At 32.6% G+C, this 25,259-nt stretch overlaps 1 protein-coding gene across 1 annotated transcript; it reads right to left on the bottom strand.

Moving 5' to 3' along the window:
* Positions 1-11,639: 11,639 nt before the first annotated feature.
* Positions 11,640-20,181, bottom strand: LOC125840638 (beta-D-xylosidase 1). Its single transcript, XM_049519612.1, has 7 exons — positions 19,669-20,181; positions 15,504-15,791; positions 14,868-15,037; positions 14,364-14,461; positions 13,946-14,290; positions 12,687-13,100; positions 11,640-12,428 (listed from the first exon to the last, which is right to left on the bottom strand). The coding sequence occupies exons 1-7, from the start codon at positions 20,056-20,058 to the stop codon at positions 11,821-11,823; spliced, it is 2,313 nt and encodes a 770-aa protein (XP_049375569.1). The 5' UTR covers positions 20,059-20,181; the 3' UTR covers positions 11,640-11,820.
* Between the last annotated feature and the right edge of the window lie 5,078 nt (positions 20,182-25,259).

Here is a 25,259-nt window from a genome sequence, read left to right as displayed (position 1 = left end):
GATATAAAAATTAGAAGTTGTTGAGATACAACTATATAAGTTGTTTGAACTAATAATTGTATCATTAAGTACATGTTATAAATATGACAAAAATTCATGAAACTACACCATTACTTGTAAGATGTTGTGCTCCACACGAGTGAATGTTGCGGTATCGTTTAATTTCAAATCTATTACTACTTTGAAGTTTTGTTGCTCGCAACCACCACTCACAGTTTTTCTACACATCTAGCACAATACACATCTTTAGAATTCTTCACTGATTTTGAGTCTTTGATGTTTCTTCACATAAGCAAGCTTCAACAATTTAATTAATTCTCACTTGTCCTTGAAAATTTTACCTTTATAAAAACTTGAGCCATCATCATCCATGTGGCTGCCTTTTGTTGGTATAAAATGTTGAGAAACGTCCTCGTTTATAGGAATATCAATAGTAATATGATGTTCTTCATCATTTGCAACTGAATTTATTGTCTATGCTATCTTTTCAATAGATATTCTTAAAATGGGTCTACTTCGATCATCCAAAAAAAAATCATAAATCACGATAATCCCTTATCCTAGAGGGAGCTCCTTTTTGCTTTCAATGAAGCCAAACATGTAAGTAATAGAGAGATCATTTTTATCACAATTTAACTCAAACCTAGAAATAAGGGATAAGGGTCTGAAAAATATCCCAACTTTGGTCGGATTTGTTGTTACGATACTAAATTTTCATAAGGACCTATTACCTCCCTAGACTATTTAATATCGTATTTTTTACCCCATGAACTATTTAATAGTGTATTTTAAAGGTATATATGTGTCCACGTGGACACATTACTATTTATAATTTTGCATTATTTTTTATGTCCACGTGGGCAAATATATATGTTTAAAATACGGTATTAAATAGTCTAGGGAGGTAATAGGTCCTCACGAAAGTTTAGTATCACAACAACAAATTCGACCAAAGTTGGGGTATTGTTCAAACCGTTATCCCTAGAAATAATGATCTCAACAAACTCATTATACACAACATTCTCACTTGTCTTTATTGGTAATGTTTCTCGACCCTTTGATCACCAAGTATAACGAGTAGGAGTCTCCACCTATTCACCATGTAAATCAACTGCAATTATTATTTGATCTTCCATAGATGGACACAATACCTGAAGACACCACAATATTTCAACTAGTGAGGCATTCATCAAACAACTTTGAAATCACTAAAGAATATTTAATATTTTTTTTTACACCTATTTCGTTGTTTCACAACTATCAACAATGGTAAGAAATTTTAATAGCTTTAGAAATTTTTATAATTCTTCAATTGACCAACAACAGAATACAGTTGTCGAACAACTGCACTAGTTGTTGGGATAACTTCTACTATTGCCGAACAACTAAAGACAGTTGTTGGACATCAACAGAAATATATTTAATTATTTTAATAAACAACTTTGACAGTCACCCGGACAACTACGAAAGTTGTTGATTGAAACAATCACTTTGGGTTCACTAAACGGAGCTTAAGAATGGACACAAAGTGATTTTCATACTTATCAACAATGCTCTTTTTAGTTTATTCAAAGCTCAAATAAAACAAATGCAATATAAAAAAACTCAAACATATATATATTTTCATATTCTTTTTTCATAAATTTTTCTTGATAGATATTCTCAATAAAAGCACATGTTTAAGTAGATAAAAGAAGATGAAGAACAAGAACAAGAACAAGAAGAAAGGATTGACAAATATATGGAAAATGCATAAGTACCCCCCCCCCCCCCAGCCTATGCCCGAAATCCCAGAGACACACCTAACCTTTACTAAGGTCCTATTACCCCCCCTGAACTTAATTTATCTATAATTTTCTACCCCTTTTCGGCTACGTGGCACTATCCTTGAAAAAATTGTCAACATGCGCTGACCCACAAGATAGTGCCACGTAGGCCAAAAAGGGGTAGAATATTACATATAAAATAAGTTCGGAGGGGGGGGGGGTAATAGGACCTTAGTAAAGGTTAGGTGTGTCTCTGGAATTTCGGGCATAGGCTGGGGGGGGTACTTATGCATTTTCCCACAAATATACTTGCGGTTGAGCAGGATCGTTGGGAAGACGATGAAGTTGAGAAAGAGTGCCTTTTTTTTTTGTCTATTTTGGTAAAATTTTAGATATTTTAAGGTAAAAAATATAGAGGTAAAAGTGTAAATATTAAAAGTTTGGCGGTATTGAGAAAGAATCTTTTAACCTAATTAATATTATTTATTCATTTGTCACTTTTACCCAATATTTAAGACTTGAAAGACTCTGACCTAATTGACTAACTTGTCTATCCCTTTTAATAGACCTTCCCCAAAAATTATACCAACTTCATAATGCAATAAGGAGTTCTATCTAGAGATGTAAGCTCCTTTGTTTGATGATGGTTTGTAAAAGAACTATGATATGCCTAAGTTGGAGTGCCAATATTAATTATTTGGAATACAATAAAATTAGATAATACTTTTTTCATCTCAATTTATGACATAGTTTCAATTTCAAGAATGAAACTTTTTTATTTTGACCGTGCATTTGGCAATACAATTTTTAAGATTTTTGAAAAATAATTTTGTATCTAAAACTACAGTAAAAATACGGAGAAGAGTACAAATATCCTTCAACTATTTGAATTGGTACAAAGCTACCCTTCATCTGCCTTTCGACCCGCAAATACCCCTGACGTCAACCTTTTGACTCAAAAATACCATTGATATTAACCCTTTGACTCATATATGCCCTTATTTTTAATAGTACCCCTAAAATAAAATTATTAAATATTTATTTATTATGTTGCATCATCTAATTGGTCCAAAGTTAAAACATTTCTCAAATAAATAATAAAAAGTCACATATGATTCCTATTTTGACTCGATACACTTGAAAATAATATTAAAAAATTACTTATTTCACGATATCTGCCTAGATATTGTCTATTTTGAATCAACTACCAATTTATTATAACCAACTCATAACTGGGGATCCAATTGAAATCTATACTCGCCCCGTCTGATTGTCTATCCAAACAAATATTATTAATTTTTATTAATATAATTATTTTTTTATCAATCATCCAATTGTTTTGTTCATTTCCTCTTCTTTTTTTAATCTCATATTCTTAATTAGGATATCAGAGACTCAAATTCAAAATAAGCTTACATGTTCATATTCTTTTAATTTGTATTATTATCATGGTCATGTGAGTGTGGGGATAGGAGAAAATGTTATTTTCATTCTTTGATTTTGAATTTCGTGGACACAAAAGAAAAATGTAGTATACGTACATAGTTGCTTAATCAAATCATTTGTGTTGACCTAATTATTTCTATATGAATGTCATCGTTATTTTTTCCTTTTTTTCTCCCTTCTTTTGTCATAAATTGAAGAAAACAAAATTAAAATGGTGGAAAAGATCCAAGAAGAATTTAGTATGAAATTCTAAATTGGGCCAAGTGAGGGGGGGGGGGGGGGGGGGGGGGGATTGTAAAAAGTACAAGACTAACCTTTTTTTATTTATTTACTATGAAATTCTAAACCGGGTCAATCATATGAGCCCGTATATTAAGTAATTTTGAATTATTTTAATGGAGAAGGGATGAAATTAACCATAAATTATGGAGTTTGATACAATATTGCCTCCCATCCTCTTTATGAGAGTGTGCCATTAAAAAAATGATATTTTTAAGTCAAAAGATTAACGTCGGAGTTATTAGGGAGCCGAAAGATGGACGGAGGATAATTTCGAACCAATCAAATTAGTTGAGTGATATTTTAGGCCCTTCTCTATTAAAAATATTATAAATCACAACAGTTAACACTTTAAATTTTTTTGACATACATATGAATAAATAGCGCCTGTTTGACAATCAAAATTTGAACTATGTTATATAAATTGGGACATATGAAGTAATAAATAAAAAATAATAAGTCCCTCTCTTTTTATGTTGTTGTAAATTTGATTTTTAACCTGTCAATATAAAAAGAAAAATTAATGTGATTTCTTTTACTATTTTTAATTTTTCTTCTATTTGATAACCTATACTCACATTGAGTTCTGAATAATCCAAATTCATGTTATGTAAGGTCAATTAGAGGGGGGGAAATGTTATTATTTTGATTAGTAGATGGCTTATTGAGACTTGTGTTATTTCAGTTTTCAGACATTTGTACGTGGTGTATGGTTTACGTCCTAACCACTTCTTTTGATTAGTAGATGGCTTATTGAGACTTATGTTAAACTTCCGCTTTTGTTAAACTCTTTAATGATATAAGACCGTTTCTTTGAAATCTTTATTTCTATTATCTTGTATGATGTATGCTAATACACCATGTTACACCTAGGATACTTTGGGTCGTGACAACTTTTAAGCAAACCGTCGGTCTGACTGACTACTTAGCAGAAGATTTGACTCAAACATATTAAAAGTTTTAAAGAGAAAAATCAGTATTCGCAAAATTCTTTAAAGAAAGAATTTCTGAAAACAACTCAACTCAAGCTATATATGAAGCCTTTAAGTTTAACATGGACATCGGGACAAGACCCTTGACACCCCAAAGCAAATACTGAATTGAAAAATGGGCCCTCCAAAATGCAAGGAGGACTCACCAAAAATATCAAATGAGAAGTGCAAAGTGATCTCAACGATGCACTAATTGAAGATCTTGAACATATGTATTTGTAACATAAAAAGATGCAGGTCGAATGATATAAATACATTGAATGTACGAGTATGTAATATATTTGAAGCGAAATAACTGAGTGAAAGGACTGCAATAGATAAAAATATATACTCAACTGAATGTGAATAAATAAATAAGTGAAATCATTTAAGCATTACAAATACTTACTCATCTCTGAACTCAACATAGTAAGTGATGATAAAAATACAATTTTAACTCTAGTTGGGAGATTCTCTAACCGACAATCATCACTATGAGCAACGTGATGATACAACATTTCGCGCACGCTGTCAGAACTATCTTATACCTTGCCGGAATAAAGGACATCTCAACTAAGTGTATCCACTAAAGCTTTGCTCGAATGCAATAATAAGGACGCAAGAAGCAAAAAAATTTGCACGAAAGATATTTTTTCTTCCCTCTCCTCTCCAAAGGCCAAGGGAGAAACTGCATCCCTTTCCTTCGGTAGCTCTTTTGGTTTCCTAAGGATAGCGGTATCTGGGGCAAAGCTCGCTTTCTTTGCTCCGCAAATGAGAGAGAAATTCAGAGAAAAAAACACGTTCTCTCTTTGCGAGATCTAAAAGTGGAGAACGCATAGCATTCTATGGGTACATATATAGGATCAAACGTAAAGCAACGCTCTCTTGGCAGAGTTTTAGGCGACAAGAGACTTTAGGGTTTGTTGGAGCTTCTGAGCGTAACGAATCGAAGTCGAAGACGGATCAAGGTAGCTTCCCATATTGGCTACATGGTTTATGAGGAATGTGAGTTTTCTGAACTCATGCACATATCGATGCTCAATATTATTCCTAATAAATATATACTCATGCTCAAATATATAAATCATACTCTTTCTCAATTTGAGGTAACTGCTCAAAATATCCTCTTAAAAGAGGTAAATGCTTTGAAATATCTTTGTACTCATTAACCCATTTAGAAATTAAAATTTATCTTTTCTCAATGTAAAAAGTGATACATTTGGAAATACTTAGTTCCCTTGTACTCTTACTTTTTTTTCTCCCTTGTTTTGTCATAAATTGAAAAAAAAATTACAATTTAAAATGGTGGACAAGATCCAAGAAGAAAAAAAATGGAAGAGAGAGGAAGTGAAGGGGGGGGGGGGGTTGTAGAAAGTAGAAAACTAACATTTTTTATTTATTTACTATGAAATTCAAAATCAGGTCAATCATATGATCTTGTATATTAACTAATTCAAAATTATTTAACGGAGAAGGGCAAAAAATACCCTTAAAATGTGGGGTTTGATGCAATAGCCCATCATCCACTTTATGAGAGTGTGCCATTAAAAAAAGGATATTTTTAAGTCAAAATATTAACGTCAGGGGTATTAGGGAGCCGAAAAATAGACGGAGGATAATTTTATACCAATTCAAATAGTTGAGTGACATTTTAGGCTTTTCTCCGTTAAAAATATTATAAATCACAACAATTGACACTTTAAAATATTTAACATACATATGAATAAATAGTGCCCATAGATTTTCTTGTTTGACAATCAAAATTTAAACTATGTTATATAAATTGAGACATATGAAGTAATAAATAAAAAAATAATAAGTCCCTCTCTTTTTATCTTGTTGTAAATTTGATTTTTAATCTGTCAATATAAAAAGAAAAATCAATTTGATTTCTTATACTGTTTTAAATTTTTCTTCTATTCGATAACGGCCTATACTCACATTGAGTTTCGAACAATCCAAATCCATGTTATGTAAGGTCAATTAAAGGGAAAAAAATGCTATTCTACTAGAATTATTTTTCACATTTTGTGATTATATGGTAATTTATTTTTTGTACATGACAAAAAAAATTGAGGCATTTTATAAGAGGATGAGTGAAAAATAAATTTGATCATTAAGATGATAAACTCACAGTACTAGTTGAATTAAAAAAGCAAAAAAAAAAAATAATTCATATGTGAGAAGGATCAATATTACTCTTAACTTTGCGAAAGGATCAAATATACCTACATACAGTTTTTTTAATAAAAGAAAATAAATAAAATTGAGATGAAGTTTAGACACAATTACTATAATCTTCCAAAATACAATAATATATAAATTAGAAAAAAAAGTTATATTAAAGACATAATCGTGAATGCTTCCTTCCCCGAGTTTTTCTGCATATATAATTTTCTCAATCAAAAGATAGCAAAACCAGTAGCTATTATTAGTCATACGTTCATTTTCACACAAATAAAACTTCAAAGACAAACGTTAAATACAAGAATAATAACGGTGGCCGTCTCCGTTTACCGCATATAATAAAATGAATGCGGAGGAGCTGAGACGGATGTTCCAAATATTCGACAAGAACGACGATGGACATATAACAATGAACGAGCAAAATGATTGTATATTCATTCCGGATTGGAGTCAATGGCGATGGATATGTCGATATTGATGAGTTTGGTGCTCTTTATAAGACAATTTGTACAGATGAAGATGAAGACAGACATGCAAGAGGCATTCAATATGTTTAATCAAAATGGAGACGGATTTATCACAGTTGATGAGTTGAAATCAGTGTTGGGATCCCTCCGACTCAAACAAGGCGGTAACGTTGAGGATTGTAGGAAGATGATCAACAATGTTGATTTTATGGAGTTTAAGAAGATGATGATGAGAGGGGTTGGTTTTGCTAGTTTTACTTAAATTATTTTGTCTTTCATAGTTTGTCACATGTACAAAATAGAGTTAATATTTCAGATGGTCACTTAACTATCTATTTTTTTCTCAGAAAATCACTCAACTTTGTATTTTAACTTAAAAGTTACTCAACTATCCACTTTTCTCTCAAAAAGTCACTCAACTTTGAATTTTAACTCAAAAGTCACTCAATTATCAATTGTTTTCTCATAAAGTCATTCAACCTATTTAATTGATATTTTAATTAAAATTTGCTGATATAATTTTTTTAATTTGAAATCCAATTTTTCTTTTTTTTAAAAAAACCATTTAAAACATTTAGTGGCCCGCCTCACTTGACCCGACTCGTTAAAAATATAATATTGACCCATTTTATTTTACCCATTCTCCTACCTTATTCCACTCTCTTCTCGGACTCTTTCTCCTCTGTTTTTTTTTTTTTTTTGCTGGTTCTCCATTGCTACCTTGTCTTCTTCTTTTAGTTGAGTTTTAATTAGGTATCTCAATTTCTAGTATATGAAATTAAAGGAATCTAATGCATGGGTTCGGACTGGCACAAATTTATTTCGATTTGTATTTTAGAGTATTGTTTCGATATACGAATATTTGTTCGGAAACTAAGGAGTCCCTTTGATTACATCTTCCTCAGCAAATAATTCTCACAACACTAAAAAGAGGTGAATGTGATATGAAGAGAGACATGTAAAATCAAGTTTAATTACTTAAGGCTCTATGGAGATTTTGGTTCATATGATTGTTCCAACCAAAAAGCAAATTATTACAAGTTAAGAGTTGAACATGGCCAAAACACAGATTTTTATTCTGATTATCAGATTCTTTTAATTTGACTTTTTAAAATCAGATTTCTTTTGTTTCCTACGTAATATAGAACTTGAAATTGAAGAATTAAAGGAGCAATGGGTCATAATTAAAACCTATAGGAACTAATTATTACATTATAATTTTGTATATAACATCTGTAGGATTTTTATCAAACTTTATAGATAAAAGAGGAAGAAGAGGCAACAATGGAGAACCAGAAGAAGAAAAAAATGCAAAGAAGAAAAGGAGAAAGAGTCCGAGAAGAGAGGGAATAAGGGAGGAGAATGGGTAAAATAAAATGGGTCAATATTATTTTTTTAACGGGTTGGGTCAAGTGAGGCGGGTCACTAAATGGTTTAACTAGTATTTTTTATTATTTTTTAAATTATGGATTTTAAATAAAAAATATATATCAGCAAGTTTTAATTAAAATATCAATTAAATAGGTTGAGTGACTTTCTGAGAAAACAATTGATAGTTGAGTGACTTTTGAGTTAAAATTCAAAGTTGAGTGACTTTCTGAGAAAAGAGTTGATAGTTGAGTGACTTTTGAGTTAACATACAAAGTTGAGTGACTTTTGAGTTAAAATACAAAGTTGAGTGACTTTTGAGTTAAAATACAAAGTTGAGTGACTTTCTGAGATAAAAGTAAATAGTTGATTGATCATCTGAGATATTAACTCGTACAAAATAGCTTTTCCAAATATTATTTTTTAACAAATTTTCTTTTAAGCAAAATCATTCTTGATTCACTAGATGGTATACATATCTAAAATATTTTTAGAGAAATTAATTTGGCGTTATGTGTATTGTGTTCTATAAAAAATTCTAAATGAATTTATTTGTGATATATTAACTTTACAATTTGAATTTGTTAATTTCCACTAAACAAGCATGACCCAATACTTTGGTATTTGCTTGGAAATTGTTTTGAAGAGGGTGAAACATTTGAATAACAAACTTTTAGTATCAACATAGGTGTGAGGGGTGGATTGGATAAGATCCTTCAATCCTTAATCAAAAATTTTGAGTACAAGTTATGAGAATATAAAATTTTTGGTAGAAAGTATTTCTCCACCAATGCGACACAAGTCTTACAAATGAATATCATATATTAGATGGTTATTTAAAAAAAGAGTTATTTCATGTCAAAGCATGCAACGTAAAAATAATGGCACAACTCAATCCACTGGACCATGCGGGCACCTACTCTATCACCTAAATAGGACAATCCTTATCTCCAAAACTGAAACATTAAATGCGGAAATAAACAAAACATAATCTAACACCCTATTCAAAAGTAGAAATACTCTAAACTTGATTTTTAAACAAGTTCTTTTAAAGAAGGGAAAAGGCTCAAATATGCCATCAAACTTTTAGAAAAGGCTCATTTATGTCATCCGTTAAAAGTTTGGCTCATCTATGTCATTATCGTTTAAGAAAAGGCTCATTCATGCCATTATTTTTTAACAGTGGTTTTGCAAAACCATTTTTTACACGTGGCCAATTATAATTCGGCCACATCATTATTTTTTTATTAAAAAAAAGTCAAAATTCTGAATAAAAATTGAATTAAAATAACCCACCCAAGTAAAGACCCACCCAAATTTTTTAAAAAAAACCTATAACCCATCAGCAACCCAATTCTTTCATTCAATTTTTCAATCCAAAAAGCTCTAAATTTCGGAGGTTCCATGTCAAGTTCAACTTTCGATCAACAAGCTTTTGCAATCGACCAAGATAATTGGAGCCGAGGCGAATCTAGAATTTTTTGAACATGGGTGCACCAAGTAAAATGTATTGGAGTGAGAATTGATCCTTAATCCTCAAGGTCAAAAGCTCAACATTTAACCACGTGGACCATTTAGACTTCTCGTAGTACGGGTGCAAGAATATAATATTATACAAAATTTAAAAAAATATACATATAAAATATCTAATTTTACGAAGAGACCACGGGTGCGGATGCCCTATTTTTTGGCTGTAAATTCGCCACTGATTGGAGCGACTAAATAGCTCACGAAATTTCGGAGGTTCCATGTCAAGTTCAACTTTCAGTTTTCTTCACTGTACATTTGCTTGAGCAAATATGTAAGAAACTGGAATCTGATGCTGTACAACAATGTCCTGTTTCTATTTGAAACGCCAAATAATGCCACTATTTGTTATGTTTAAAAAAAATAAAAAACCTATGTCGATTTGGTCTAAGAAATTTGGACTCGAGGAGTTGACATCATGTTTGTTTCGCATGTTACCATGCTAGTGTGCTTTTTAGATTGAAAAATTGAATGAAAGAATTGGGTTACTGATGGGTTATAGGGATTTTTTAAAAAATTTGGGTGGGTCTTTACTTGGGTAGGTTATTTTAATTCAATTTTTATTCAGAATTTTGATTATTTTTTAATAAAAAAATAATGATGTGGCCGAATTATAATTGGCTACGTGTAAAAAATGGTTTTGCAAAACCACTGTTAAAAAATAATGACATGAATGAGACTTTTCTTAAACGGTAATGGCATAGATGAGCCAAACTTTTAACGGATGACATAAATGAGTCTTTTTTGAAAGTTCAATGGCATATTTGAGTCTTTTCCCTTTAAAGAAACATACCAACCCTTCCCAAGAAACTAGTCTAAACAGGTACAAGATCTTCTAAAGAGTACAAATGATGAAAGAATAAGACACAGCTCACACCATAAGGAAAGAGGAGTAGAAGTTATCAGAGATCATTATTGTCTTTACCTATAAAACATCATTGAATCCTACAACTAGACTATGCCAAGTGGCATAACAAGAATAGTATCAGTACAAACAACACATACTGATAGGCATCATCAACCGACCCAAATTCACCACATAATATCATGCAAATAATCAAAGAAACATGCAACTTGAAGATGATATTAGGACCCATATACTCTAATCCAAGTCACACCACCTCCTTCCGCTGCAATTTAAATAGCCCGCCCTTATTTAAATTGACTTTTTGGGATTCATAATCTGAAAGCAATGCACATATTAAAGCTAAGAAAATATATACTTCTTCCATCTCATATTAGTTGCTATAATTAATTTAAAAAATCCAAGTCACATCACCAACTTCGTTATATAATGTTAGACATCAACAATTCGAATGATAAACCTACAAGAAAAGTAGGATATGAGGTAAAACTACTATGAATAATAGGTAAGGTGGAAGATAAAATAAGATTATTAATAAATAATAGCTAAAGACAAAATGAGAAGAAAATACTACGGTAACGACACGATCACACCAAATAGGTCTTTTCACAAAATGGGACTTTCAGTATGATGGATTTAAACGATATTATACAACAACATTATATTTAAACTTACAATGGGAAACAATCATCCAAACAAGGTGTTAAAATGCTTCATTCTGCAATTCTATGTCACATTTGATTATGTTGAACCCAATCAACACTTGCTATAACTTTTTGTCTTAATTATATATATCCCAAATCCCTAATATTGTTCTTAACCTTTCCCTCTCATTCCCAAACAACAGAGCTTCTTTACACTTGTTGTTGGCTTTTATTATGACGAGGGGAAAGAAATAATTAACAAGTATTAATTGCAAGAATACTTAGTCCTTAAAAGTATTCTTAGACTTTGATCTCCTCAAATGAAGGTTGAAAGGTAATAGAATGTTTGAGGTCATCACCAACATGGATTTTGTGTTCTCCCATGTAAATTCTTCGAACTCCGTATTCATCAGCTACGCTAAGGTGTTTGCAAGCATTCATATTGATCTTGACCCTCTGCTTAGCCCCAGCCACGACATGAACTTTCTCAAACGCAACTAGTTGTTTTGTCTCCGTGGGATCAGGTGGGGTTGAGAAAATGAGGACCGTGTGTGTTCCGTCCATGTCCCCTATGTTTTTCACATCAATATGCATGTCTATATCAAGTGACTCACAATTAGTATGTATTGTTCTCAATGTAGCTTTCGTTTTCATTAATGTTGTTGTGTTGTTCGATACAAGATGAGAATGAAGAGTTGGCACTGAAACAGTGATTGGCGCGGAGACTAAGTGTTGGCTGAATCTTGTGTAGCTAAAGCCAGCCCCAAATGGGAAAACTGTTGGGCCTTTGTAGAATCTATAGGTTCTACCAGGATAGCCTTTTGTTGGATTTGCTCTCATGTCCATGTTTGCCATGGACACTTTAGCTACATAATCTTGTGGATACCATGTCATTGGAAGCTTCCCCCCTGAAAAATGCAAATTTCCAAACTATTATTGTATCACCAAATAAAATATATATGTATATATAATGAATTGATCAATATGCATCTTCTTTCTATATGTTGAAATTGACCTTGAAAAAGGTCTATATATACCACAATCACTGCACTTCTCTACTTTAATTGCAGTGTGATTATAAATCATTTCATTAAAGTTAAACTGTTACAGGGAGTCAGGGACGATGACTCACTGAAAGTGATATAATTAAGTATATACATACATACCTGGATTGGCTGCTCCAAATAGAACATCAGCAATGGCAGCTCCACCAGCCTGACCAGGATAGCCAACCCAAAGAATAGCGGAAACACGAGGATCATTTTTGGCGAATGTAACATCAATGGGGCCACCGGACATCAAAACCAACACTACGGGGCCTTTAGAAGCCATAGCTACCCTAGAAATGAGGTCCTGTTGGTGTCCTGGCAGAAGAAGGCTAACTCTGTCTTTAGCCTCTGCTTCAATGGATTGGTCAAGTCCCATTACCAACACAGTGGCGTCGGCATGCCTTGCAGCCATTTCTGCTAATCCAAATTTTTGATTCCCTGGACAAGCTACTCCCATACATCCTTGTTGATGAACTGTCCTTGCATATCTTGATATTCCTTGTAATGGTGAAATATAACCACATGGAACACCTATATACATATAACATAAAAGAGGAAAATTTAGAATGAGAATTCAGAATGTAACAAATGTGCCAATTTATGTACTGAAGTACAATTCTTGCAAGCATATAAATTTTTTAATCAGATTCTGTTTTAGAAAGACAAAATCAAGATATATTGAGAAGAGGAGAGAGCTTGCTAGTAAGAAACTTGGCCACTAATTTTCAAAAATATGTCAAAGAAAGGATGGTATACTTACGTAAATCCCTCTAGTTTAGGAGTTAATTATTTAGATACAGTTTAATTTGTAATATTACGTATCTTACCAGACTTTGGTGCATCCAGATGCGTTTAGATATATCCAGATATATATATATCTCAGAATATATGTGGCCAAATTTGTTCTAGATATACATGGTATATCCAAGTGGACTCGCTTGTATCTGGGATGCATAACAAACTTCGCTCGCCTCTCTCCTATCTCGCTTGCCACTCTCTTATGTATCTGACATCCCATATACATGGATGCATAACAAAATCTTGTTCGCCTCTCTCCCCATCTCGCTCGCCTCTCTCTCTCTATTTTAGTATATATGGTAGCAAAAATACATGTATCTTCTCAATATATGGTAGAAAACTCAAATATGATATTAATATTTTAATTTTACAAAGGTTGGGGGGTGCGGACTTCCATGTTCATTCTCGCATTCATTCTACCCAGTCAAAACGATGGGAAGTCAATAGTTATGACGTTTTGTAGTAAATATTACATATTCCTAAAACCTTGGTAATATTTCGTGCAAGATCAATTCCCCTTTGTTATTTATTTATTTATATAAATAAGAAAAAGAAGAGAGAGTATATGAAATATTTACCAGCATAATTGCCAATCATGGTAAGTGTAGCATCTGAATTGGGCCCAATAACAGCAACGGTCCGGTGTCTCTGAGTGGACAATGGAAGAGCCCGTCCAATATTTTTGAGAAGAACAATGCCTTCACGAGCAGCTTGAAGGGCCAACTGTTGATGGGCTGGACTGCACACATCTTTTGGGCCCAAATTTGCATAAGGCCCATTTGGCCCATCAAACATTCCTAGACGCATTTGGACTGTAATTGTATTGGCTAAAGCATTATTGATTTCCAATTCTGAAACTTTGCCTGTACGGACAGCCTCATCTGTGTGGATGGCTAGGAAAGGCCCACAGTCCAAGTCCAACCCTATACGATCATCAAACTAATAAGTGATAGTTTAGGTATGAAACTTATATTTAGGGAAACAACAAACACGAACCAGCTTTGATAGTGGCCGCTGCAGCATCTTCAGGGTAACGAGTATAATGTTGTTTCTCAAATAGAACTCCAACAGAATCACAATCTGATACGATGTATCTGTTTTACAAGGCAACAAGTTATTATTATTGCAACACAACACTATAGTAGTAGGTAGCTTCTATAATCATTCAACTACAATATATTTATGTCTCATTTTTCAACCATAGTGATTAATCTTAAGTTCTTATCCCCTAACCTATATTTGTTTTTTAGTTTGCAAAGCAACTAGTTCATTCATAAAAAATAGAGGAATAATTAGAATGGACTAAGTTTATAGTACGTCATCAAAATTTGGTACGAGTATTAATAAATTTTGATAGAGATATACATGCATCAATATATATGTGTATTCTTTTCCAACAGTTTGAAACGTATTTAGCTCGAAAATAATGACTCGTGTGATAAAATACCAAAATAATTTTATCTCAATTCATAGAATAACTTTATTTATCTCATCTCATACCCGTTAAGGTGCCATTGGGAACGAATTGTATCACGGAGGAGAGTAGGGTCAGCACAAGATGGCTTTCCATTGATCTGGTTGTAAGAGCACATCACACTTGCTACATTACCTTCAACCACACATGCCTTGAATGGCACATTGTAAGTATCCTCTAAGTCCTGCATGCTTACCTACACATTTTAAATTAAAATGAAATTTTTCAACATTTTTTCCCTCTTCTATAATTTGGCGTATGTGAATTTGCAACACTTCAAACAAAAGAAAATGAATAAATGATGTGGTCAATCTCTACTATCAACCACCTCCATCATCATAACTAGCACCACCAATTCATCATTACAACCACTATCAATCGCCATCATTATGATAGTCACCACAACACCTCCATCGTCACAACTAGATCACCACCATCATTACTAGTAATTAATAACTATTTTTATCATCACCACCACCACCACCACTATAAAGTATCTCCACTAGCAAGTATAAGTGTTTGTATTTTTTTAATCAAATAATGAATCTATTTTATTTATTATGTACATATAAATAAATTGTGTATATTCAGATGTTGAAAAACAAACTATTTTAATCCTCAAAGTAGTACTAGCTAATTATTAATTAGATATGGTTAATTACCTTAGCATTGAAGTGGAAACGATCATAGCCATTCCAATCATCAAGATCATAAGCAGTGTAATGCTTGCAACAAGCAGCCACCTTCAAGCGGGTGTTGCCACTACCGCCGCCTCCTTGTAGTCCTTTTACGTAGCTAACGGCATATTGTGCAACCAAATGAGGATCCTCCCCTGGTGTTTCTTGGCCCCTTCCCCACCTTGGATCTCTTAATATATTCACATTTGGACTCCAAAATGTTAGTCCTGCTGCTCCTCCATTATACATCGCTCTACCTTCCTCAGAAACCACCTGATCATATCAAAACAAATACTATCATGTTAATTTCATAAAAGGTGTCTAAATATTAAAGTGAGTCTGCTCTTGTTAAAATGTGGAAAAAAGAGCTGCTACTAGTGAGTTTCAAACACACAATCATGCACTTAAAAAAATCAAGGGAAAAAAGACAATTATACCCCTGAACTATTGTAAATGGTATGCAGATACCATCCGTCATACTTTTGGGATATTGGTGCCCCTGTTGTCCAAAAACTAGAGCATATATGCCCTTCACTCTAGTTTTTGGACGGCAAGGGCACCAATGTCCCAAAAGTATGACGGAGGGTATCTGCATACCATTGACGATAGTTCGAGGGTATATTTGTCCTTTTTCCCAAAGATCAAATACACAATCACTTTAAGTTGGCATTTTTGTTCTTTCAAGGCGCCTGAAACCACATGGCTACATCATATTGTTGTGTCAAGGGTGTCTAAAATATATTATTTAACCATTTTGTTTATCATTTTACTTGTATATACAATATAATTTTCGCCGAAGGGTGTCGTGTGGCTACGCACCTGACTCCAATCCCTCTATTTCATTTTTTTACATATATGTCTCGGTTTGATTAATATTAGAATAAAAATTTTGAATATTGTGCCTTTAATGTATTTAATATACCAAATTGCTATATGACTTCTTTGATCTCTAGAGTCTAACCAATTTTATATTTTTTTTGGCAACGTTTGTCTGTCATTGACAATAATTTCTCTTGTAGGCTTCGTTGAAAAACTCCAAAAAATTGTCCATCTCTAGGTCCTTACAAGGACCTTAAGGAAAGTGATGTAATTTAATTAGTCGAAAAATCCAAAAGAAATAAAGAGGAAATAAGTGAAAGATAAAGACATTATTTTAAGGAAAAAGCTGTGAATTGGAAAAACTTATGGGGACCTTTAACTCTTAATTAATTAAGACAAAGTTTACACGCAAACAAGTTGTAACTCAACAAATTAATAAGACGTTTTATTAAGTACTAATGGGACCCAAAACCAACTATTAACAAGTTTTGTCCTAATTTTCATTTATTTACTTTTTCCATACAATGACAAAAGAAAAAGGTTGCGTTTTTTATAGTGCTACTTATTATAATAATAAAATAATAATATGAGTACATCAATTTGAAGAAAAAAGACATCAAATTAGGAATTTGCAGCTGTACAATATTTTTGGAACTCTAGGTCTTTAGAAATAAATTACTTATTAGAAGTAATTAAGACAGCATAAATACATAATCCCGGTAGCTATTTTCATTTAATTGCTAGGTAAAAGTTTTATTCACTACCAAAGATAAATGGATATATTTGAATCTATCTTTAGCCTATACCTTTAATCTATCTTTAACCTACACGTGTTGTCTATCTAAGTGACATGATATTAATATTCGATAAAATGTTTGACTCGTTTAAAAATGAACTAATATTGAAGTAATACTTGATATTATATTAAAAACGGAAACTTCAAAGTGAAAAATTAAATTATCTAACTATTTTGTTATTTTTCACCTAATGCGCTATTTATTAAAAAAATATATACTAAAATTATTTGAAGGGGTGTAATCCCTTCTCGGATACATCCCTCTCCTCTAGGATACATCCCTTCCATTAAGGAATGCATCATTTCCAGTGTATCGGACAACCAAGTAATGTATTCGAGAGTAATGAAAAAATCAAAAAATTTCTAATTGAAAAAACTTTCAGAATAGAATATAATTAGCCTCTAAATATATGATATTTATGTAAGTTGGATAGAAGATAGATAATAGTAATAATTGGTAAATTGTTTAAATTTGAATATCCATAAATATTATAGATACATGTCATGTGGGATGTGGTCCATCATATTTGCATGAACACCTCATAGTGATAATGAGACAAGGAAAATGATAACAACCTCCTCAACTTGCATCAACCATAACTTTGGCCTTTCCTTTCTTAATTAACTTCTTTGACGTTTTCATTCTTAAATTTAATTCTTTGACGTTTTCTTTCTAAACATAAAATTCTTTGCGTTTTTGCTTTTTTCTCTCTCTAGTCTCCAGTGGGTGTGTAAATGGCAGCTTTGCTAACTAATTTTTGTTTTAACAGGAGTTTTGATATCTTTGGTTTTTTTTTTTGTATTTGTAGAGTCATATTTTGGACAAGTTTTATTTTATTAGTTTATTATTTCAAAAATAATATATATAAAAATTTTCATGTTGTGTAAGGTACCTGCTTTCAAATATATATTTCACTAGCTAATTGTTTTTCTCCATCCTAACCCTTTTCATGATCCCCAAAAGAAAGTACTTATTAAATTAGTAAATATCGATTAAGAAAATAATACATAAAATATCAATATCATGACAACAGAATCTCCCCGGCCATTTTCCACCCACTGCCAGTGCAAGGACTTGCTTTTGGGCTATCTTTTTCTTTTTTAATATTTTGTGACCACACAACAAAACATGTATGCATGTGTAGGCATGGCCAAAACCTTATCCTTTTTTAAAAAAAAATATTATTATTATTATTTGATATACCTATTATTTTTCCCCTCTTCTAAAACCCTTACGAAAACTGGAATACTTCTTTTCCAAAAACAAAATAAAATGTTAAAAGGGTTCAATTTTATATATAGAATCTCATGGATGGCACTTTGAGATATTTGGGGTCTTAACACATGATAATAGTGGCACTTAGTATTGTTGAATGAAAGGAAAAAAAATAAACAAATGTGTAACTTTGGACCAATGATAATAATATGTTGGTAATATATCACATGATAGTTTATGATAATTAAGTCCTAACGTTCTGTATTGGACACTTTCAATCTATATAAGTCATATGTGTACAGTCTGCTGAAAATTACTCTCTTATTCATGACACAAACAAAATAAAACACTTAACTCTATTGGTGGTCTGTGACCATTGTCTTCTAACTTATTAAAGAATATTGTATAAAAAATAGACCTAGAATACAATATTCTAAAGAAACTATATAATATACACTGCAGGTTCATCTTTTTTTACATGATAGAGTTTAATTTTCAAATTTCCTTAAATATATTTTGAGGAAGGACATCGGCTTAATTATATATCTATAATTAAAGTCCACTTCAATACTATATTTGAAATATCTTATCCTATTTATACTAGAGTTTATTCATCATATATATCGACATTACTATTTACTACAAATAAAGTTTTTTCCACCGCGAATTCATGGAAAGTTTGTACTACAAAACATAATTTCCTCACTCATTTCCCACCAAACTAGCTTAATTACTAGAAAATGCTAGGTGGAAAACATATTCTAGCTAAAATATATGAAATCATTATTCCCTCTATCCCAATTTATGTGACACTTTTAGTTTTTTTAGAGTCAACAGTTTAAGTTTGACCGATATTTTGTTCATGGTATCTTCAATTTTTTAAAAATGAAATTTATATATTTGTAAACTACGTAAAAAGTACTATAATTGACAATTTAATTAAAATATTTAAAAGTATAACGAAAAATTTACGGTAAAAAATAGACTTGTTTGAATATCGAAACCTGAAATGTGTCACATAAATTGAGACAAAGAGAGTACTATTTTTTTTCTCACTGATTAAATCAAAACAATTATGAGAATAATCATTGCAATTTTTTCACTAATTGAGAAAATATAATTAAAAATCGTCCGAGCGAGTTCAATTTATAAAGTCATTTTCATGTAAAAGATTCTTTTTCTACGTAATGATAGCAACAGAGCATCAAATTCTTGTTTGTATTACCTAAATGTGAATTAAAATATTTCGATAAGATAAAGAGTGACACAAAAGTTGATTTTAATATGGATTTATATATCCAAAAATTAAATTAACTTACCCGGCCAATTTCTTCCCACAAGGAGGCGTTAAATGAAGCGGCAGTAGTAATGACTTGTGGGAAGCTGGTGGCACCAGGGAAGGCGCCACCAAACTTAACACCATAGCCGGTGTTGGAGACACCGTGAAGTGCCTCCGACCACCACTCGTAGCCACTGACACCCAGCCTTTCAACTGGTGCAGCATTGTTTACTAACAACCTAATCTTCTCCTGCAACGTTAATCGTCCAATTAAGTCTTGTACACGCACGTGTATTGGTAGCGATGTCTTGCAGAAACGCAGGTTTCGTGTCCCTGCGTTTGCTGGGTCGCATGCAAATGGCTGCCGCCGTGACTCGCCGGAATAAGCAAACGCAAGGACAAAAATGAGAATAAAATATTTTTGACTCATTATGTATGTATGTATAGAAATGGAAATAATAATTTTAAGAAGGTGTATTATTGACTTAACATATTTTGTTGGCTTGGAGAGATTGAAGAGGATTAGAAGGGTATTTATAGAGGAGGTTGCGTTTAAGATGGTGACAATAGCGTATGAATATATATATATATATGTATATATGAAAACGAAAGATGATATAGTGGGTAATCTTTGAGCTCTCTTATCTATGGATGTGTAAAGTTAATGATAACTAGAGTGAATAACTTATGTAAATCGTCCAATTGGATTTGACTCCTCTTTATTTTTCTATATAATATTATTCCTCATTTTCTCTATGTTGTTATTTAAATGAAAGACATATGTAATGAATTAAAATTAGGGAAAAAGAAAAATATATCCCCAAACTATCGTAAATGGTATGCAGATAACCTCCGTCATACTTTTGGTACATTGGTGCCCCTGCGTCCAAAAACTAGAGCATATATACCATTTATACTAACGGACATACACATGTCATAATCTTATCCACCGATCGACATTTATCAAATATTGGATCGACAGATAAGATTGTGTCATGTATCGCTATTTAGTCTTCCGTTAGAGTGAAGGGCATATATGCTCTAGTTTTTGGATGACAGGGGCACCAGTGTCCCAAAAATATGACGAAGGGTATCTGCATACCATTTAAGATAGTTCGGGGGTATATTTGTCATTTTCTCCTTAAAATTAATAGCTAAGATTTAAACTAAAGCAAGATTCTGATTATTATTTGGATATAACAAATGTTTCATATAGTTGCTTCCAGCAATTTTAGTAATCCCTACACTTACGCAAGTGTATGTGGTCATTCAAGTAGTATAGAATGGTTTAGTTTGGATCGATATCGTAATGAATTGTGATTTAGCAAAAGTCTAGTCAATTTTAATACCACGATTTTAGACAAGTAATAAAGTAACCAAGAGAGGCTTTCTTATTGTTCTTTATATTTACATAAATTCAAAGTGTAGCACCACGAAAATTTCTAAGCATAGACCCGAACCATTCTTCATTTGTGTATAAGATCGTATCGAATGATTCTTAAATTTATCTTAGGTGTTAAGGTCAATTTCTTAGTGTGGAATAAATATGGAGATGAATTATAAAGTCACAAGAATCCCCTAGCACAAGTTGAGTTGAAAGCTTTTGAGTTTATATATAAGATTCTACTTGGGTCAATTTCAAACGATCATATCTATCAGCATATAAAGAATTAGGTAACCTATGACCTATCAAGTTAAGGTCTATGTGTCTTCTTTCCAACACCACCAAGTTTGCCTCATTTCAAGTTCAGAGTAAAAAGTTATGATCGTTTTACCAACGACTACCACAACAGAGTTTTCTGAGTCAGTAACTTACGAACCACTTTAACGGGCCGTAGAACTTTCTACGACCCGTACTGCACAGACTACTCAAACTTTGGAAGACATGTTGAAAGCTTGTATGATTGACTTTAAGGGTAATTGAGATGATACTTTTCTTTTGACTGAGTTTGCTTATAATAATAGTTATCACTCGAGTATTCAAATGACTCTGTTTGAGTCTCTCTATGGTAGGAGGTATAGATCTCTTATTGGTTGGTTTAAAGTTGGTGATGTTGCTTTGATAGAGCCCGAATTGGTTCATGAGGTGATGGAGAAATTTCAACTTATCATGGATAGATTGGAGATGACTCAGAGTAGACAAAAATCTTCTGCGAATGTGAGAAGAAGAGAACTTAAATTTGCCGTTAATGATTGGATTTACACTAAAATCTCACCATGAATGGTGTGATGATGTTTGGTAAGAAAGGGAAGTTTAATCCCCATTATGTAGGCTCATATCAAATTTTGAGGAATTTTGATAATGTGTTTATGGGTTAGATTCGCCTTCAGGTTTAACATCAGTGTATCCGGTGTTTCATGTATTCTTATTGAAGAAATGCATGGGTGATCCGACCTTAGTTGTGTTTTTAGAAAGTGTTGGTGTGAAGGAAAGTCTCTCTTACGAAGAAGTACCAGTTGATATTCTAGATCGTTAAGTTCGTAAGTTAGTTGAAGAAGTTGCTTTTGCGACAATTCTTCGTAGGAATCACTTAGTTGAAGGTGCTACTTGAGAGGCCAAAGCCGATAAGATGTCCAAGTACCCCCATCTCTTTCCTTCCGATTCAGTTTCATTTTGAGGTATTAGATCCTTTTATGTACTATTTGGATTCATGCTTTTCAGCTATTCTTATGTTTCCCTATGTATGCATGTTTATGAATTTTGTTTTAAACCTCATGTTTTAGTCAAAGTCAATTACTCTCCATGTTTTATGAATTCTATGTGTTTTGCATTCATATTGGGTTATTAGATCTTTCCCTAATCTACTCATACTTAGTTGAATCTCATTTGAGGATGAATATTTTCAAGAAAGAGATATTGTAACACTTCAAAAGTGCATATCTCAATTCACGTTGAAAAGTTACAAAAAATAGTTGAAGTCTGCTGATTTTGGGTTTCACAAGGCCTTTGTATGGGTCGTAAATAGGTTGACGACTCATGGAAGTCGATCATGGTTGTCCCTAAAAAAAAATGAGTTTTAGTAAATAGATTCACGGTTAGCCAGTATGAGTCGTAGAAAGGAAGATGTGTCATAGTTGGGATCCGCGGACTTGATCCTCAGAAACTCTTAATTTTTAGTAACTTGGGTTTTATGGAGTGGTAGTACAAGTCGTACTACTATCTATAATTTGTGGTTGATGGTTGTGGTCCCATCTTCTAAAATTTGGGATTTCAGTACTTGGAGACCATGAATAGATGGTACGATCCGAAAATGCATGTATAGACCGTAGAAGTGGTTCTTGGGTTCTGTCCAACAGTTTTACTTCAGGTTATTTAGATCTCTTCCTACTTTTTTAACTCTGATACTATGTCATTTTGGGATTATTAAAGACTTCAAAAGGTTCTTAAGACCCATAATCTTCCTATTTACTCTCATTTTCTCAAACTGTAAAATTTCTCTCTCAAATCTTCTTCCCCAAGAAAGCTAGGGTTTCAAGGATTCAAGTTCCCATTTGGATTTCAATTAGAGCTTTAATCAAGGTGTGTAGGAACTTCATCAATGTGTTCTTCTTCACCAATTGAATCCCAAAGAAACCTCAAATTCTCGTTATGAATCTTGCCCGATTCTAGGGTTTTCATGATTTTCTTATGGATTCAATTGATTTCAAGTTTATTCATTGTGATTGATCTTATTATGCATGATTTGTTCAAAATGTAATATTTTTAATGATAATTTCATGAACCCATATTATGTAAGAATTTTATGATTATGAATCAAGCTATGTTGATATGCATGCACTATGATATAAAGGATATATGAATTAAGCATACTTTCGAATAAAGTATCATTAATTTTATATGAGAAGATGGGCTTCCGATTGAAGTACCTCTATTATGAATGAATGTCATGATTTAGATACTTCCAATTGAAGTACTTCTTATTATGAAAAAGTATCATGATTTAAATGCTTTCAATTATACATGAATGATTCAGTATTACTAAATTCTTACCATTTTGACGAACGTGAATATGAATATGATTATGCATGTTTTTCATTGAGAGTTTACTTAGCACCGAGTTGGACTAGTTACGATTACCCAAGTTCCAAAGCTGCGTGCCCCCATAGTTATATCCTGATTGGACATTAGCTAGTGAATCCACCTAAGCCCATGATTTGGTCCTTATATTGGCAAGTAGGAAACTCTATTTTCAATATGGGAGCAGTACGCTGGATTTCATGTTATAGCTCATATGATTTATATCGGTTAACCGTATCTCCCACAAAAGCTTATGATTTCCTCATATGTTATGATTATGATTTAAAGAACAATGCATGACCTTGTACTATGTTTTATGAAATCATATGATCAACTTTATGTTATGTTACTTGGTTGTTGCATTTCATATTTTCAGACTTATCATGTTATCATTTCATGTTTATATATTTTCCCCATATGCAATACATTTTGAGTACTGACCGCATACATTCGTGTGCCTATATTGTCTGATAATACAAGTTCTGACGTACATCCATCTGGCTGCGGTTAGTACATAATTCTTATCAGCTTTGTACTGTTTGGTGAGTCCTCATTGTTCGATGGCATGCCACTATGTTGCTTTTATGTAATTCTGAATTTATTTCAATTTTAGATATTTTGAGTGAGCTGGGATTTGTTCTAGCGACTCACTTATGATAGAGGCTTATTCAGATATTAGTACTTCCACATATAAGTCTTGTATTCAGAGTTTTCCTTATATGTTGAGATTATCATTTGAGACTATGATTTCACGTATCTCTTTATTTCAATTATGCTGTTATTTTAGTGTCAGTGATATGCCATGTAGTTTGTTTGGTGTCTCCTGGGACTATAGGTACCATGTCACATCTGGGGGTAGTCTTGGATCGTGACAAACTACTACTATCAACTGCTACCACACTTACTTCATCCATCATTATGATTATATCCATGGCTCACCACGTTTCTGTTGCCGCTGCCACCTCCACCATAACTATCACCACCATAGTCAATTCTTACAACCAACAAACTCCGTCATCACAACTAGCACCGCCACCAACTACCATCATACATTCTTCGATCACTACTGCTACCTCCATCACTACAATCAACCACTACCATCACTATGGTCAATCTCTACTACCAACTACCTCCATGATTATAACTAGCACCGCCACCAACTACCACAAATGCATCACTAACCACCATATATTCTTCAACCACCACCATCAACCAACTACTAACATCGACCAACTTCATCATTACAACCACCAACACCACTACCAATCGTCACCATTATGATAGTCACAACATTATCAACCACCTCCACCGTCACAATTATCACCACCACCATTACTAGCTACTAACAACAACTATTACCATCACCATCCACCACTAGCAAGGCTAACTGCTTCAATTTTTTTAAATCAAATGTATTTATTTTATTAATTCTTTTAATATTTAATTAATTTTTATTTGAATTTTATATTTATTATGTACATATAAATACATTATGTATATTTATGAGATGTTGTAAAACAAACAGTCTTAATCATTAGTGTTCAGATCTAGAGACAACATTTTAATCATTCAGAAAAACCATTCATATTCAGACGTCTAAACCTTAATGAAAA

Source organism: Solanum verrucosum, unplaced genomic scaffold, assembly GCF_900185275.1.
Source record: "Solanum verrucosum unplaced genomic scaffold, falcon-dt-bn FXZP01000176.1, whole genome shotgun sequence".
Lineage (NCBI taxonomy): Eukaryota > Viridiplantae > Streptophyta > Magnoliopsida > Solanales > Solanaceae > Solanum > Solanum verrucosum.
This window is presented reverse-complemented; position numbering and strand designations above follow the sequence as displayed.